Genomic DNA, 19035 nt, shown 5'->3' on the forward strand with positions numbered 1-19035 from the left:
GTCCCCACCAGTTGCGCTTGCAAGGAAGGTGGGACTAAGAGCAGGACCTCCCTGGATGATCTTAGCCTCCAAGGTGGATCATAGAGGGAGATAGAAATAAAAATGGCTCCCACCCTCCTCTCCATAAAAAAAAAACTTCTGAAAACACTTCTATGTACCTTAGCGTATGGAGAGGAGGAGGACTAGCACAGTAAGTACTTTATGGCTGCTACAGTCTATTTAGAATTGCAATGGATGCTTGGCACCTTTTGCAGTTTGGTCGTTTTCATTGTTCAGGATACATCTTTTTGTGCAATTACGTTTTATTGGTGTAACTATGTTTTATGTAAGAATCTGTATCTCTCATTATTTTTATTTTAATTCTTTTATTGTAATAAGCCTGTTAATGTTTAATTCCCATCTTTTGATATTGTGCGATTTTAATTATGGAATTGAATGTTTGTCTTTTATATGTATGTAAACCACCCCGAGTCCCTTTGGGGAGACAGGGCATTTTAGAAATAAAGTATTATTATTATTATTATTATTATTATTATTACTACTACTACTACTACTACTACTACCACTACTATATAGCAATGGATCACATAAGCAGGTCCGATATTTCCGTGGCATCCTCTCTTTGGGTTTTTAAAAAAATCACATCAGAAGCAAATTGAGAATTTACTGCAAGTCGCTTCTGGTGTGAGATAATTGGCAGTCTGCAAGGACGTTGCCCAGGAGATGCCCAGATGTGTTACCGTCCTGTGGGAGGCTTCTCTCATGTCCCTGAATGGGAAGCTGAGGCTGACAGATGGGAGCTCACCCCATCTCACGGATTCAAATTGCTGACCTTCAACTCTTCAGGTCAGCAGTTCAGCCGGCACAAGGGTTTAACCCATTGCGTCACTGCGGTTCCTTTTGGGGTGTCCTAACTCTTGAATTCCCACCTACAACTTGATGACCTGCAAACATTAGTGCAGCTTGGTGATTTCATAACATTTCCTTGACTGACTGATATGCTTTGACATGGCATAACTGATACGATTGGCAAGGAACTTCTGTTTTTCTTGAGACAGTTTCAAAACTAATGTTTAATTTACTGGCCAGCATAACTCCTTTCTTTTGTTTTATGAACTTGGGAGTATTGACCAGTTAGTTGTGCCTCTCGAATCATCAGGGAACACGTGAAGTTTAGAAAGGAATAATTTATAACAAAATAACATTTGAGTGGAATTTGCAAATAATTCCCTTCAGCAAAACACACACAGCTTTCGCTTCTCCATCATGACTCTCCATGGTCAGACAGCCACCACTATTGGATTACTTAGAGATTCCTAGACTGGTGTTCTCCTGTGAATAATAAAACCAACAAAAGTCACACATGCAAATGTGGAGAATCAACTATAGAAACATTTCTGTTGTCAATGTTCAAAGGCAGCCGAGAAGAAGACCCAGCACAGAGTCAAGCCTGACCAAGATGATAATTGGATGATTTCTGGATGCTGCAATGGAAAAGTATGAGGAACCGATCATTTTCACCCAAGTGCAAACACAAATGACCAGCCACTGCCAGAAGGGACAGAGAGTTTCATCTATGCTGATGACCGTGCCATTACTGCTCAAGCAGGGAGCTTTGAGATGGTTGAGCAGAAGCTCTCCGAAGCTCTAGGTGCTCTTACTGCCTACTACAGGGAAAACCAGCTGATCCCTAATCCATCTAAAACACAGACATGTGCCTTTCACCTCAAGAACAGACAAGCATCATGAGCTCTGAGGATTACCTTGGAAGGAATCCCACTGGAGCATTGCAGCGCACCCAAATACCTGGGAGTCACCCTGACCTACAAGAAGTACTGCCTGAATATCAAGCAAAAAGTGGGTGCTAGAAACAATATCATACGAAAGCTGACTGGCACAACCTGGGCATCACAAGCAGACACAGTGAAGACATTTGCCCTTCCGCTATGCTACTCTGCTGCTGAGTACGCGTGCCCAGTGTGGAACACATCTCACCACACTAAAACAGTGGATGTCGCTCTTAATGAAACATGCCGCATTATCACGGGGTGTCTGCGCCCTACACCACTGGAGAAATTACACTGCTTAGCTGGTATTGCACCACCTGACATCCGCCGGGAAGTAGCAGCCAATAGTGAAAGGACCAAGGCAGAGACATCTCCAGCTCATCCCCTGTTTGCATATCAGCCAGCACATCAATGACTTAAATCAAGAAATAGTTTTCTAAGATCTATAGAGACACTTGCTAGAACACCCCAGCAAGCGAGAGTCCAAAAGTGGCAGGCTCAAACCCAGAACCTCAACCAATGGCTGATACCAAATGAGAGACTCCCCCCTGGGCACACAGAGGACTGGGCGACTTGGAAGGCGCTGAACAGACTGCGCTCTGGCACCACGAGATGCAGAGCCAACCTCAAGAAATGAGGCTACAAAGTGGAATCCATGACATGCGAGTGTGGAGAAGAGCAAACCACGGACCACCTGCTGCAATGCAACCTGAGCCCTGCCACGTGCACAAGGGAGGACCTTCTTGCGGCAACACCAGAGGCCCTCCAAGTGGCCAGATACTGGTCAAAGGACATTTCATCAACTACCAAGCTTGCAAATTCTGTGTTTTGTTTGTCTGTCTGTTTGTTCGTTAAAAATTCGATGTAACTGTTTGGTCTGCCCCTGACACGATAAATATATAAATACATCCAAATGTCAATTTCTCTGCTTTTCATACACAATGGTGATCTACAGCTTGTGCGAACACACTGCCAACATTGGTACCTGACAAAATGCAAACAAGAAAAAGTTTCTCTCTCTCTCTCCCAACTTTTCTTTTTGGATTTCAAATATTTCCTCAGGTTACTCTGGAATTTTGATAATTCTTAACCTAATAATAAAAGGTAAAGGTTTCCCCTTGACATTAAGTTTAGTCATGTCCAACCCTGGGGATTCGTGCTCATCTCAATTACTAAGCCGAAGAGCTGGCGTTGTCCATAGACACCTTCAAGGTCATGTGGCCGGCATGACTGCATGGAGTGGCATTACCTTCCCGCCAGAGCGGTACCTATTAATCTACTCACATTCGCATGTTTTTGAATGGCTGGTTGGCAGACGCTGGGGAGCTCATTCTGCTCCCTGGATTATAACTGCCAATCTTTTGGTCAGCAAGTTCAGCAGTTCATGGAACATGGCCATATAACCTGGAAAACTCACAGCAACCCAACCTGTACTCTAATTGTTTCTATACATGTGTGTGTGTGTGTATATATAGAGAGAGGGGTGTGTGTCTCAATCTGAGGGTCATGGGGGGGGGGGGCATAGGGGTTGCCAAATACCATAAGAAAACATGGTATTATCTGTTGACTGTGAATGTTCTGTGTAGGAAATTTGGCCCAATTCTCTTGCTAGTGGGGTTCAGAATGCTATTTGATTGTAGGTGAGCTATAAATCCCAGTAACTACAACTCCCAAATGTCAGGGTCTATTTCCCCAAACTCGACTAGTATTCACATTTGGGCATGTTGAGTATTCGTGCCAAGTTTGGTCCAGATCCATCATTGTTTGAGTCCACAATGCTCTCTGGATGTAGGTGAACTACAACTCCAAAACTCAAGGTCAATATCTACCAAATCTTTCCAGTATTTTTTATTGGTCATGGGAGTTTGGTTCAATTCCATTGTTGGTGAAGTTCAGGATGTTCTTTGATTGTAGGTGGACTATAAATCCTAGCAACTACAACTCCCAGCAGCAAAATGACAACATCAACCCCCCTCCCAACCCCACCAGCATTCAAATTTGAATGCTGGTGGGGTTGGGAGGGGGATTGATGTTGTCACTTGGGAGTTGTAGTTGCTAGGATTTATATTTCACCTACCATCACAGAGTATTCTGAACTCCACCAACAATGGGTGTATCAGGTATTTGTGCCAAATTTGGTCCAGTGAATGAAAATACTTGATGCATTATCAGATATTTACATGACGATTCATAACAGCAGCAAAATGACAGTTATGAAGTAGCAACGAAAATAATGTTATGTTTGGGGGTCACCACAACATGAGGAACTGTACTAAGGGGTCGTGGCATTAGGAAGGTTGAGAAACACCGATATAAAGCACACACATTTTCTCCACCCCACCTACAAGCTTTTCCTTGGCAATTAAAGGCGATTAGCTGGCATTCCCTTTAACCGTCAAAGGCACACAGTGGCAGCTCCGTAGCCACAAAAGAGGCCCAGTAAATGAGAAGAACATGTTACTACACTGCATTTTGAGAAAGTTTGGCTCGGAGCTATGCACTGATTAATATCAGATCTCCTCCTTTACTTGCCTCTTGACAATCTTGTCACATCTGGCTGACAAATCCTTACAAGCTTATCCAAACCCAGGCAGCCCCAATCCTGCTCGGGGACTCGCTGGGAGGAAGCGGCAGCACCAGCCGCGCACTGATGTGCCATCAGTGAAACTAATGAAGCTGACTCCGGAACAACAGTAAAAAAGGGAGCATAACATGCCTCCAGGTTTTGCAACACAGCGCAGCAGAGTTAGCTCACCAGAAGAGAAGGCAAACAATCACCTCCCAAGGTTCAAGGAGCCAAGGAGGTGCGGGATCAAGGGGAAAAATGCAAAATTCTTCAGCAGCAAGCTCATCCGAGGCAGCCCTGCAATAGACACACTTCCTCCAAAACATGGGTGCAATTTTGAGAAAGAAAGAAACCCTTTTTCCAGTGCTTTATCTATTTTGATTGCTGCTATTCCATTTGGATATTCTCAGCCCAAAACATTGCATTTCCTTCCTTATCACGAGGAACAATTACATTGCTAAGAGACTGTTTAGAATGGTATATATTTTTGCAAAACCACAAAAGCGTCATTTTTCTCTCCACAGTATAATAAATAATAATAATAAAACTTTATTTATATCCTGCCACCATCTCCCAAAAGGGACTTGGGGTAGCTTACAAAAGCACATAATAGTACAGTAAAATACACTATTTTACTGGGTTGTTGTAGGTTTTTTCGGGCTATATGGCCATGTTCTAGAGGCATTCTCTCCTGACGTTTCGCCTACATCTATGGCAAGCATCCTCAGAGGTTGTTGTTGTTCATTCGTTCAGTCGTCTCCGACTCTTCGTGACCTCATGGACCAGCCCACGCCAGAGCTCCCTGTCGGCCGTCACCACCCCCAGCTCCTTCAAGGTCAGTCCAGTCACTTCAAGGATGCCATCCATCCATCTTGCCCTTGGTCGGCCCCTCTTCCTTTTGCCTTCCCCTTTCCCCAGCATCATTGTCTTCTCTAGGCTTTCCTGTCTCCTCATGATGTGGCCAAAGGACTTCAACTCTGTCTCTAGTCTCCTTCCCTCCAGTGAGCAGCCGGGCTTTCTTTCCTGGAGGATGGACTGGTTGGATCTTCTCGCAGTCCAAGGCACTCTCAGAACTTTCCTCCAACACCACAGCTCAAAAGCATCGATCTTCCTTCGCTCAGCCTTCCCTAAGGTCCAGCTCTCACATCCGTAGGTGACTCCAGGGAATACCATGGCTTTGACTAGGTGGATCTTGGTTGCCAGTCTGATGTCTCTACTCTTTACTATTTTATCGAGACTATTTAGAATGGTATATATTTTTGCAAAAAAACAAAAGCGCCATTTTCCTCTCCACAGCATAATAATAAATAATAATAAAACTTTATTTATATCCTGCCGCCATCTCCCAAAAGGGACTCGGGGTAGCTTACAAAAGCACGTAATAGTACAGTAAAATACACTATTTTACTGGGTTGTTGTAGGTTTTTTCGAGCTATATGGCCATGTTCTAGAGGCATTCTCTCCTGACGTTTTGCCTGCATCTATGGCAAGCATCCTCAGGGGTAGTGAGGTCATTATTGCCTATCTGTAAGCCTCCTTGAGTCACCTCTGGGGTAGAGAAAGGCGGCATATAAATATAGTAAATAACAACAACAACAACAACAGTAATCATAGTGGTCAATTGCAGCATTTATACTTGCCTCAAACAGACAAGAGTTCTTTCTCCCACCCTGGGCATTATTCCACAGATATGTAAACCCCACTTGCCTAGTTTCCAACAGACCTCACAACCTCTGAGGATGCTTGCTATAGATGTGGTTGAAACGTCAGGAGAGAATGCTTCCGGAACATGGCCATATAGCCCAGAAAACTTACAACAACCCAGTGATTCCAGCCATGAAAGCCTCCTAAAATACACTATTTTACTATTTTCTAGCTGTCCCCTGCTATGCGTTGCTGTGGCCCAGTTTGTGTATATGTGTTTTGTGTGTATATATATTTGGGTATATGTGTGTTTGCACATGCATTGTAATGTAATTTTTGGTTTTTTGGCTTTTTAAGTTTCTTCTCCTGTGTTTTTCAGTGTTTTTATGAGTGATGGTCACTTGTTGGCCTGAGAGGTGTCTTGTGTCCACATTTGTTGTCAATTTGTCCAGTGGTTTTTGAGTTATGTTAATCCCACAGACAAACATTACATTTTTATTTATATAGATTTATTTACTTACGACATTTATATCTCACCCTTCTCACCGCAAAGGGTACTCAGGGCGGCTTAGATAAGTAGCATTTTTTCATGCCCAAACAACAATTAAAAGTAATTAAACAACAATTTAAAACAACATTAAAACGACATATGTAAACATTAGAGAACTATTGTGCATATATACAAAACCAGATAATCATATTCATCAATCCAATGCCAACTGGATTATATAACATAATAATATAGTAATAAAATAATAATATAGAAATATAATAATAAAAATAATAATAGTAATATAATACCGACTGTTGGGAAGTGTGGAGGTCCAAAACACCATAGAAGTCGATCATCACAAAACAACACCCTAAACACAGGGACCAATGCATTATACAGGGTTAGTCAAAATGCATAGGCCAATAAGCCATTCAATTGAATGGCTTATTGGCCTATAAAGTTTGACTAACCCTGCATATTAATATAATGCATTATATATTAATATATTATTAGTATATATTATTATTACTATTATATATTATATTATTATATATTATTAATAATATATGATTAGTATACATATTTCTAATGTAAAAAAAACTAAAGAGAAAACATGAATACATTCAAAAAAAGGTTTTTCCAATCAGCCAAGCAATCTGTCGACGCCACATATTGATTTATTTTTCAGTGAAATAAACTAGATTTTGAAAATGAAAGGATCTGTGAACTGAACAGTCGAGTAATTAACTCTTTCTGAAGGGATGCCAACAAAGTTAATACAGAAATGACAGTTTGGGAGTGTGGTTTTGGTGGAATGAAGCTATGAAGGCAGCCAATTCAAAGGCAGGTATCTGTTTCTAATGGCTTAGTAACTGTTTTTCTGGGTTTTTTTTTTACTGCAATTTAGAAGTACCTGTAACAAAAGTATCACTCCAAGGCAAGGAATCTCCAAAATGTGGGTGCAGGACATATAATGAAGAGCTAGCAAACTGATGGATGGGAACGTAGTGAACTGGGAGGAAGATCCCATTGAACCAACTCCCCAGAAGCATCTTTCTGCAAACGTACGAGAGTGGGTCAAAAAGTTTTGCCTCCTGTGCCATAAAAATGTTATGAATGAACCTATAACAGTAGAAGTTGTTCCAGATCATAGCCTGAACTGTCCTCTATGCAAAACTACTATTCAACATAGTCACCATCCATTTGTTGACATATAATACAGGACATATAATACAGGACATACAATGAAGAGCGAGCAAACTGATGGATGGGAACGCAGTGAAATGGGAGGAAGACCTCACTCAACCAACTCCCCAAAAGTATATTTTTGCAAACATATGAGGGTGGGTCAAAAAGTTTTGCCTCTTGTGTCATAAAAACGTTATGAACATATAACAGAAGAAGTTGCTCCAGATTGTAGCCTGAACTGTCCTCTTCGCAAAACTATGGTTCAACATAGTCACCCTAAATTTGTACACATTTGCACCATTGGTTAACCCGGGCATCCAAACTATTTTGGAAAAATTCAGTGTTTTGCTTCAGTAATCCATTATTTTAAAGCTGTTTGAATGTCATTCAAGTCACTGAATCTGAAACCAAGTAGGTTGCCTTTCAGAGATCCAAATAGGTAAAAGTCAGAAGGGGCTAAAACATAAAGATTCTGCAAGTGGGTTGTTGTGAGTTTTCTGGGCTGTATGGCCATGTTCCAGAAGCATTCTCTCCTGACATTTTGCCTGCATCTATGGCAGGCAACCTCAGAGGTTGTGAGGTGATCTCACAACCTCTGAGGATGCCTGCCATAGATGCAGGCAAAATGTCAGGAGAGAATGCTTCTGGAACATAGCCATACAGTCTGGAAAACTCACAACAACTCAGTGATTCTGGCCATGAAAGACTTCAACAATACATTCTGCAAGCGATTACGGATTTCCTTAGGTGTACATTATTTATTTATTTACTTATTTATTTACTATATTTATATACCACCCTTCTCAGCCCAAGGCGGTTTACAGAGGCAACAATTCAATGCCCAACAACACCATAAAAACATTTTAAACATTAACCTTCTTTTGCCAGAAATTCAATGACGACTCTTTCTTTTAGCTTCCGATTCATGTTTCTAATCACTCAATGAGAACAAGAAAAGACTCTATCAGTAGAGTAGGGGGTTCCCTGTATCATATCATGATTGATAGCCCAGTAGCTGTGAAAGAAAGAAAAGTTAGAGCGACGGAGGCATTACTTTTTGATCCACCCCGGCACAAATGCCTCGATCTCTTGTGACTTTGTGTGACACAATAACAATAATTTATTGACCTCACAACCTCTGAGGATGCCTGCCAGAGATGCAGGCGAAATGTCAGGACAGAATGCTTCCAGAACATGGCCATACAGCCCAAAAAACTTACAGCAACCCGGTGATTCTGGCCATGAAAACCTTTGACAAAAAGTTTACCTGGAATTATAGTGCAATGACTACCAGAATGACCTGGATTATGATTGTGGATTGCATTATTTTATAGTGGAATTAATGATTTATAATGTTTCAATGTACTTAATTTTAATTTTAATGTATTTTAACTGTATATTGCTGCCAAGGTATTAAATTATTGCCTATCTGTAAGCCGCCTTAAGTCCCCTCTGGGGTAGAGAAAGGCGGCATATAAATAATAATAATAATAATAATAATAATAATAATAATAATAATAATAATCAAAGTGGCCAATTGCAGCATTCATACTTGCCACAAACAGACAAGAGTTCTTTCTCCCATCCTGGGAGATATATAAACCCCACTTGCCTAGTTTCCAACAGACCTCACAACCTCTGAGGATGCCTTCCATAGATGTGGGCGAAACGTCAGGAGAGAATGCTTGGCCCCATGTAAGCTACTCCGAGTCCCCGTTGGGGGAGATGGTGGCAGGGTATAAATAAAGATGATGATGATGATTATTATTATTAGAATCATAGAATCATAGAATCAAAGAGTTGGAAGAGACCCCATAGGCCATCCAGTCCAACCCCATTCTGCCAAGAAGCAGGAATGTTGCATTCAAATCACCCCTGACAGATGGCCATCCAGCCTCTGTTTAAAAGCTTCCAAGGAAGGAGCCTCCACCACACTTCGAGGCAGAGAGTTCCACTGCTGAACCCAGTCAGGAAGTTCTTCCTCATGTTCAGATGGAATCTCCTCTCTTGTAGTTTGAAGCCATTGTTCCGCGTCCTAGTCTCCAAGGAAGCAGAAAACAAGCTTGCTCCCTCCTCCTCCCTGTGGCTTCCTCTCACATATTTATACATGGCTATCCTATATCCTCTCAACCTCTGAGGATGTCTTCCATAGATGTGGGCGAAATGTCAGGAGGGAATGCTTGGCCCCATGTAAACTGCTCCAAGTCCCCGTTGGGGGAGATGGTGGCGGGGTATAAATAATAATAATAATAATAATAATAATAATAATAATAATATTTTTATGGAACATGTCCATACAGCCCAGAAAACACACAACAATCCAATAATTTATTTACTTAAGAGCACTTGCTGGAGTTGCAAAAAAAAAAAAGAAGAAGCATGAATTGGATAGCTATGAAAGTCCATCCAGAAGCAGGACAAATTCAACTCTAATAATAATTATGGAACATGGCCATGCAGTCCAGAAAACACACAACATCCCAATAATTTATTTACTTAAGAGCACTTGCTGGAGTTGCAAAAAAGAAGAAGAAGCATGCATTGGATAGCTATGAAAGTCCATCCAGAAGCAGGACAAATTCAACTCACTGTCAACTAAGCCTTTTGCGACTTGCAGATGCTCCCACCTGGAGCCAGGAAAAGACTCATATCACAAAGGATTGCTCAAAAACCCACACCGAGAAGGCACCGCCACACTTTGAGGAGCCTTCTTCTTCGTTTAGTCCCTTTTCCTTGGAAGCCAGTCTGGGAATAAGGAAGCTTCCCAAGCTTCCAAACTGGGAAATAATTCGTAGGATTGCACTCCAAGCGCCTTGGAAGGGATCTGCTTGAAACCCGACAATTCAGGAAACAATCCCAATCAGTCTAGGGAAAGGAAAGGAATAGAAAGGGAACCAAATCCAAGCCAAAGTGCAGAACTTTTCCTTACCTCCGACATGTCTTCTTAGAGAGCATGTGTCTGGAAAGAGAGAGAGAGAGAGAGAGAGAGAGAGAGAGAGAGAGAGAGGAGGCACCCGCTTCCCATCCCCTCCTCCTCCTCCTCCTCCTCCTCCTTTGTACAGCTGTGAGTTGTACAAAGCAGCACCGGGACGCATTCCTGTCTCTACAAGCAGGGAAGGGCCGGCGCATCCCCACGCGCCTCCTGCTCCGGCTTAACCCGCATCAGGAGCGCCTCTCTGCCCAGACTCCCATCCAAGCAGGGTTTGGGTGCGTCCTGGGCAGAGAAAGGGGGCCAAGGGTCGGAGCCCACCCCCTCTCCCCTCAAGGCAACTCCCTCAAAGCTCCTCCCTTCCAGTCCTTGGCATGGATGGGGGTCACAGGAGGCAGGATTCTTCCTCAACCACAAGACACTCAGGAATGGCAAGGGATCCCCCAAGGGAAGTGATGCTCCCCGTGCTCCATTCTGCCTTGGTTAGACCACACCTGGAATATTGTGTCCAATTCTGGGCACCACAATTGAAGAGAGATATTGACAAGCTGGAATGTGTCCAGAGGAGGGCGACTAAAATGATCAAGGGTCTGGAGAACAAGCCCTATGAGGAGTGGCTTAAAGAGCTGGGCAAGTCATGCTACCCCTCTATTCCACCTTGGTTAGACCACACCTGGAATATTGTGTCCAATTCTGGGCACCACAATTCAAGAGAGATATTGACAAGCTGGAATGTGTCCAGAGGAGGGCGACTAAAATTATCATGGGTCTGGAGAACAAGCCCTATGAGGAGTGGCTTAAAGAGCTGGGCAAGTCATGCTACCCCTCTATTCCACCTTGGTTAGACCACACCTGGAATATTGTGTCCAATTCTGGGCACCACAATTGAAGGGAGATATTGACAAGCTGGAATGTGTTCAGAGGAGGGCGACTCAAATTATCATGGGTCTGGAGAAGAAGTCCTATGAGGAGCGGCTCAAGGAGCTGGGCATGTTTAGCCTGAAGAAGAGAAGGCTGAGAGGAGACATGATAAGGGCCACGTATAAATATATGAGAGGACGTCATAGGGAGGAGGGAGCAGAACAAGGGTCCGGAGAACAAGTCCTATGAGGAGCGGCTTAAAGAGCTGGGCATGTTTAGCCTGAAGAAGAGAAGGCTGAGAGGAGACATGATAAGGGCCACGTATAAATATATGAGAGGACGTCATAGGGAGGAGGGAGCAGATCAAGGGTCTGGAGAACAAGCCCTATGAGGAAGGTGTTAATCTGTGCCTGGTTTTTTCCTCTCTGTTGTTTAGGAAGAGACCATGAAAATGAACAAAATCTGGCTACCAGTATTAAAAAACTCTAAAATTATAACAGCTAAACAACAGAGAGGAAAAAACCAGGCACAGATTAACACCTCCCAGCAACAGATTTTCCCAGGCTCAGGCAGGCCTTCAAATGCTAATGAAGGTGATCAGCTAAACATTCACACCTAACTGCAGCAGGGAAGAGCTCCTTGCCCCACCCCAGCCATTCCACAGATATATAAACCTATTTTTCCTACTTCCAACAGACCTCACAACCTCTGAGGATTCTTGCCATAGATGCAGGCAAAACGTCAGGAGAAATGCCTCTAGAACATGGCTCTATAGCCCGAAAAAACCCACAAGAACCTAGTGATTCCAGCCATGAAAGCCTTCAACAATACATTATCCAATTGAATATTATTGATGATTTAAACTGGGAACGAGGTAGAAAGCCTTCTCTGCTGTGGTTCCCTGACTTTGGAACTCACTACCTGGTGAGATTAGGCAAGCCCCCACCTTAGCAGCCTTCAAGAAAAATGTGAAAATTTGGCTCTTCCGATGTGCCTTTGGAGAGTGACCATTTATCCCATTTCTGTTTGCCCCATCTATAGTGTTGCCCCTATGATGCACTTTCCCCCGTCCTATACTGAAAGCCTACCCCACTGTTTATTCTTTTTGGGCTCCCCACAATCACGAATCTCAATTTCCTGTAGGTTGAAGCCATTGTGTTTGGCTTTTAAACACAGATACTCAATATGCGCAAATGTGAACACTGGTGGAGTTTGGGGAAAATAGACTTGACATTTGGGAGTTGTAGTTGCTGGGATTTGTAGTTCACCTACAATCAAAGAGCATTCCGAACCCCACTTTTATGAAGCATAACGTAAATATCTGATGTATTTTAATTCACTGGACCAAATTTGGATGTATTTTAATTCACTGGACCAAATTTGGCACAAATACCTGATACGCCCAAATTTGAATACTGGTCAGATTGGGAGGGATTGATTTTGTCATTTGGGAGTTGTAGTTGCTGGGATTTATAGTTCACTTACAATCAAAGATTATTCTGAACTCCACTAGTGATGGAACTGAACCAAACTTGGCTCACTGAACTCCCATGACCCATAGAAAATACTGGAAGGGTTTGGAGGGCATTGAACTTGAACTTTTGGAGTTGTAGTTCACCTATATCCAGAGAGCCCTGTGGACTCAAACAGTGATGGATCTGGACCAAATTGGCACAAATTCTCAATAGCCCAAATATGAACACAGATGGAGTTTGGGAAAATAGACCTTGATATTTTGGAGTTGTAGTTGCTAGGATTTATAGTTCACCTACAATCAAGGAGTATTCTGAACTCCATTAGTGATGGAACTGAACCAAACTTGGTTCAGAGAACTCCCATGACCCACAGAAAATACAGGAAAGGTTTGGTGGGTATTGACCTTGAGTTTTGGAGTTGTAGTTCACCTACATTCAGAGAGCATTATGGACTCAAACAATGATGGATCTGGACCAAACTTGGCACAAATGCTCAATATGCCCAAATGTGAATACTGGTGGAGTTTGGGGAAAATAGACTTTGACATTTTGGAGTTGTAGTTGCTGGGATTTATAGTTCACCTACAATCAAAGAGTATTCTGAACTCCACTAGTGATGGAACTGAACCAAACTTGGCTCACTGAACTCCAATGACTCATAGAAAATACTGGAAGGGTTTGGTAGGCACTGACCTTGAGTTTTGGAGTTGTAGTTCACCTACATCCAGAGAGCACTGTGGACTCAAACAGTGATGGATCTGGACCAAACTTGGCACAAATACTCAATAGTCCAAATATGAACCCTGATGGAGTTTGGGGGAAATAGACCTTGACATTTGGGAGTTGTAGTTGCTGGGATTTATAGTTCACCTACAATCAAAGAGCATTCTGAACTCCACTAGTGATGGAACTGAACCAAACTTGGCACGCAGAACTCCCATGACCCACAGAAAATACGGGAACGGTTTGGTGGGCATTGACCTTGAATTTTGGAGTTGTAGTTCACCTATATCCAGAGAGCACTGTGGACTCAAACAGTGATGGATCTGGACCAAACTTGGCACGAATGCTCAATATGCCCAAATGTGAATACTGGTGGAGTTTGGGGAAAATAGACCTTGACATTTTGGAGTTGTAGTTGCTGGGATTTATAGTTCACCTACAATCAAAGAGCATTCCGAACCCCACCAACGATAGAATTGGGGCAAACTTCCCACACAGAATCCCTATGACCAACAGATAATACTGTTTTCTGATGGTCTTTGGCAACCCCTTTGACACCCCCTGCAACTCCCCAAGGGGTCCCGACCCCCAGGTTGAGAAATGCAGTTTTAAATCTAACCTATGCATAAACAAACCTACTAAAGTCTATACCACATGTATGGATGAACGAATGGGAGATATAAGCAGTGTTCTGCAAATTCTGCTTGTTTACACAAAGCCTGTTACTGCTGGATGAAGCTTCTGTGTTTAGTGGGACAGGTAGGAGATGTCTGCACACCTTTCATTTTGGTGTGGGTTTCAGGTAAATAAGCTACAACACAGCTACTTGAGGAAAATGTTATTATTTGGCTCTGCTTTAGTATAATTAGCAAGTACTATATCGAGTGGAGCTGCTGGCAGGGGAATATGCATATAAAGGTAGCTTTACGTATCAATTAAAATGTTACATCATGACTAGCCAGTCACAATTAGAAAAAATGCTGGATGACATCAGTGGCAAATCAGCAGAGTTCCACATTCAAAGAGGTGTTTATCACGGCGTTCCCCCCTCCGCTCCGGTGTAGTAAATTGCACCTAGGTCTATCAAATTAGCTGGTGGCCCCTGCGTTGGGTATCGCAGCCTATCTACTCAGCTAGTTTTGAAAACTCAGTGAGGCTACTAAATAACAGTAATTTCAGAGGGGAAAAGGAGACATCAGTAAGAGAAGAAAGAGGAGGAGATCCCACTCCCCTCAAGAGAATTCAAGATTGCCCACACCACCAGTTGAGGTAGCTGCTCCAAGGATAGATGGCAGGTCAGCAATGGCTGCGATGTATTCAAAGATGGTGTTCTGTCGTGTGCTGGGCCTGTAACAGCTGTACTTTTCTATAGGACATATACTTTAAGCCCAGTGAGAAGCCAGGGTGCCTCAAAGAGAGGTTCTCAGGGATTTTTCTGAAGTAATGGTCTTTAGGGTCTTTAATGATACAACAAAGTCTTTATTATGGAACAAACAACAAATCTTCAATGGTTCAAACAACACTTCAAGGCTTTCCTTGTCTAGTCCTCAATGGACTGGTACCTGACTTTGATTAACTGTACTTTCTCTGTAAGAAAAAAACCCTATTTAACCTCTCCCAGGCTGTTTACTATCTATTCCTCATTGTTGCAATCCAGAGCAGGGAACGAGGCCCTAAGATAACTATCCACCACACTTGGCTGTGAAAAACAATCCTTTTTTATTGAAGAAAAATGGTTACAAAATAAAGGAAAAATGCAAGTCAAAAGCCACAGCAAAATCAGCAAACATGAATTTAAATGGACAAAGCAAAACCAAAAGCCTCACTGGGAAAATACTGGAATCTGTTAGCAATCCACTAACCGTACCTGATATCCTAGAAATCTTCCCAAACTATGGCCAGGGAACCGGGAGAACTGCCAAGGTCTTCATCAATTCTGAAACGATGCCTGAACTGAGACAATCAGCTCGGCGTATTACAATTTAAACTCAAGAATTGGTTCCGTGAACCGCCCTTCTGTTTTGAAGCCAATGTTTTTAATTCTTGAATTCGGGAGGATCGACGCAAACTGAGTGTTTTACTTCTCTCTTCCCAAATTTGGCCCCTTCTGTTGTCATTACAGTTAACAGGTGCAGAAGGGAGGGAAAGTTCAAGGTCTCCCTCTGCAACATTCTCATGAACACTGGTACTTTCATTTTCCAAATCTACAGAAGTTCCTTCCTCACTAATTTCAGGAACATTGGCATTTTCCAAACCTACAGCAGTTTCTTCCTCACTAATTTCAGGAGCATTGGCATCAAAAGGTACATTTCCACTAGCATCAGTAAATATACTTTCATTAGCATCAGGAGGAACAAACAGAGAATCAGGTTCAAGTTCAAACTCAGGCTGAACCCCAACACTCATCGGCAGGGGCGGCTCATCCATTACACAAAGTAAGCGGTCGCAGTACACTTTTTTGGCCAGGGGCGCAGAGGTGCCTCTGTAAATGCCCTCGACCACCACTTGAGGAGCACCCCCTTGGCTCACAACAGCCCTAGCAGTCCGGGGGAAGCCTCAGCAACCTATTACGCAAAGTAAGCATTTGCAGTAGAGTTGATTGTGCCCAGGGGCACTCTTGAGGCGCTCTTGGGGAAAAATAGACCTTGACATATGCGAGTTGTAGTTACTGGGATGTATAGTTCACCTACAATCAAAGAGCATTCTGAACTCCACCAATGATGGAATTGAACCAAATATGGCACACAGTACTCCCACGATGAACAGAAAATATATATCAATAATTGGGGGAGGCGCCAAAATACTGTTTGCTTACCATTGAAAATTACCTAGGACCACCTCTGCTCATCGGTGTGGGTCCTACTACCAATTCCAAATGCGTCTGGGTATCGAGTAGACCTACCAACCAAGGCTTGTAGATATTTCAGCTGGAGTTCCGTGGATCTGTAATGCTGTCCTCCCTCTGAGAATTCTTTGAAAACTTCAGGGCTGTTTTCCCTCTGATTGCTGTGAGGCTGGGAGGCTGTGAGCTCTCAGCCAGAGCCTTGGGACCTTTCCCCTGGAATTTCTGTTTCTGTTTCCCCAGATGTTCTTGCGAAAAGAAGCTTTTCTACGGGACGAGCTGGTCTACGTCCTATAGTTTAGCTTCCTTATGTGAGACCGCCCCAAAAATGGCTCCTTTACCTCCCAGAGCCCTGAACAAGGGGCGGAACCAAAGTTTAATTATGATGGATAGGAGGCCTGCCCTATCACTGCAAACAGATAACAGAAAGAAAATAAAGTTGGAGCTCCTGGTACAGCCGTGCCAGCACAGATGGAGATGTGTGCAAACATCCCTCCACATTGGCACCGTTAACTTTTGGAGATGTTATTATTCATAGAATTGATTACAAATATTCTCTCTCAAAATCTCTAAGCCATTGGTTCTCTACCTTCCTAATGCCCTGACCCCTTAATACAGTTCCTCGTGTTGTGGTGACCCCCAACCATAAAATTGCACCTAGAACATTGTGTCCAATTCTGGGCACCACAATTGAAGAGAGATATTGACAAGCTGGAATGTGCGACTAAAATGATCAAGGGTCTGGAGAACAAGCCCTATGAGGAGCGGCTTAAAGAGCTGGGCATGTTTTAGCCTGAAGAAGAGAAGGCTGACAGGAGACATGATGAGGGCCATGTATAGATATGTGAGAGGAAGTCATAGGGAGGAGGGAGCAAGCTTGTTTTCTGCCGCCCTGGAGACTAGGATGCAGACCAATGGCTTCAAACTACAAGAAAGGAGATTCCATCTGAACATTAGGAAGAACTTTCTGACTGTGAGAGCTGTTCAACAGTGGAACTCTCTGCCTCTGAGTGTGGTGGAGGCTCCTTCTTTGGAATCTTTTAAACAGAGGCTGGATGGCCATCTGTTGGGGGTGCTTTGAATGCAATTTTCCTGCCTCTTGACAGGGGGTTGGACTGGATGGCCAATGAGGTCTCTTCCAACTCAGTGATTCAATGATTCTATGATTCTATTATTTTCATTGCTACTTAATAACTGTCATTTTGCAACTGTTATGAATCATAATGTCAATATCTGATATGCAGGAGGATGTATTTTCATTCACTAGACCAAATTTGGCAAAAATACCCAATACACTCAAATTTGAATACTTGTGAGATTGGAGGGGGATTGATTGTGTTATTTGGGAGTTGTAGTTGCTGGGATTTGTAGTTCACCTACAATCAAAGAGCATTCTGAACCCCACCAACGATATAATTGGGCTAAACCTGACACACTGAACTCCCATGACCCACAGAAAATACTAGAAGGGTTTGGTAGGCATTGACCTTGAGTTTGGGATTTGTAGTTCACCTACATCCAGAGGGCACTGTGGACTCAAACAATGATTGATCTGGACCAAATTTGGCATAGATACTCAAAATGCCCAAATGTGAACACTGGTGGAGTTTGGGAAAATTAGACATTGACATTTGGGATTTATAGTTGCTGGGATGAATAGTTCACCTACAATCAAAGAGCATTCTGAGCTCCACTAACTATAGAATTTGGCCAAATTTCCCACACAGAATACTGTATTTTCTGATGGTCTTTGGTGACCCCTCTGACATTCACCTTGCAACCTAATAGATTTTTGTCTGGAATTCCACTTTTTTTTAGTGTTGTTTGGATTTTAGAGCACCTGATGAACCAACCTGGACACAGCATATTATTTGAGAACACAGAAATACTGGATCACTCTCACAACCACCATGTCACACTATGCAGAGAAGCCACTGAAATCCACAAACATGTGGACAACGTCAACAGAAAAGAGGAAACCATGAAAATGAACAAAATAGGGCTAACAGTATTTTAAAAAAACCTCTAAAATCTGGACAGTTAATAAAGAGGAACACTTTTAAGACAGGGGAATTCCAGACAGGAAACAATCAGGGCCAGCTAAAATCTCCCAACAAAGGATTCCCCCAGGAAGGAATCAGCCAGGCTTTGAAGCTGAAGGGGCATTCAATATTAAATCAAGGTGATTAATTGCAGAATTCACACTTGTCTCAAACAAACAAGAGTTTTTTTTTTCTTCCACCCTCCCTTATTTTTCTTCCAAACCTCCCTTATTTAGTTTCCAACAGACCTCACACCTTCTGAGGATGCCTGCCATAGATGTGGGGTGAAACGTCAGGAGAGAATGCTTCTGGAACATAGCCATACAGCCCAGAAAACCCACAGCAATCCACTCTCCAAATGTATTGGATGATGACTCCCACCATGCTTTTCTATCATACTTCAGCACATCTGGAGGGTTCTTAGATCAGCCAAAGGATCACACAGAAAGACTGAGGCTTCTTAATACCTGGAGACCTGAAGTAAG

The 19035-nt window shown here is 42.8% G+C and overlaps 1 protein-coding gene across 1 annotated transcript in view; it reads right to left on the reverse strand.

Annotated features, from left to right (window-relative positions):
• The window catches only part of BNC1 (basonuclin zinc finger protein 1), a 40106-nt gene extending 29210 nt beyond the window's left edge, over positions 1-10896 (reverse strand). Inside the window, exon 1 of the mRNA XM_060755212.2 lies at positions 10608-10896. Within this exon, the coding sequence (XP_060611195.2) occupies positions 10608-10616 (9 nt within the window). The 5' untranslated portion in view covers positions 10617-10896. The remainder of the gene's footprint in view (positions 1-10607) is intronic.
• Positions 10897-19035: the final 8139 nt, after the last annotated feature.

This window comes from Anolis sagrei, chromosome 9 (genome assembly GCF_037176765.1).
Source record: "Anolis sagrei isolate rAnoSag1 chromosome 9, rAnoSag1.mat, whole genome shotgun sequence".
Classification (NCBI taxonomy): Eukaryota; Metazoa; Chordata; class Lepidosauria; order Squamata; family Dactyloidae; genus Anolis; species Anolis sagrei.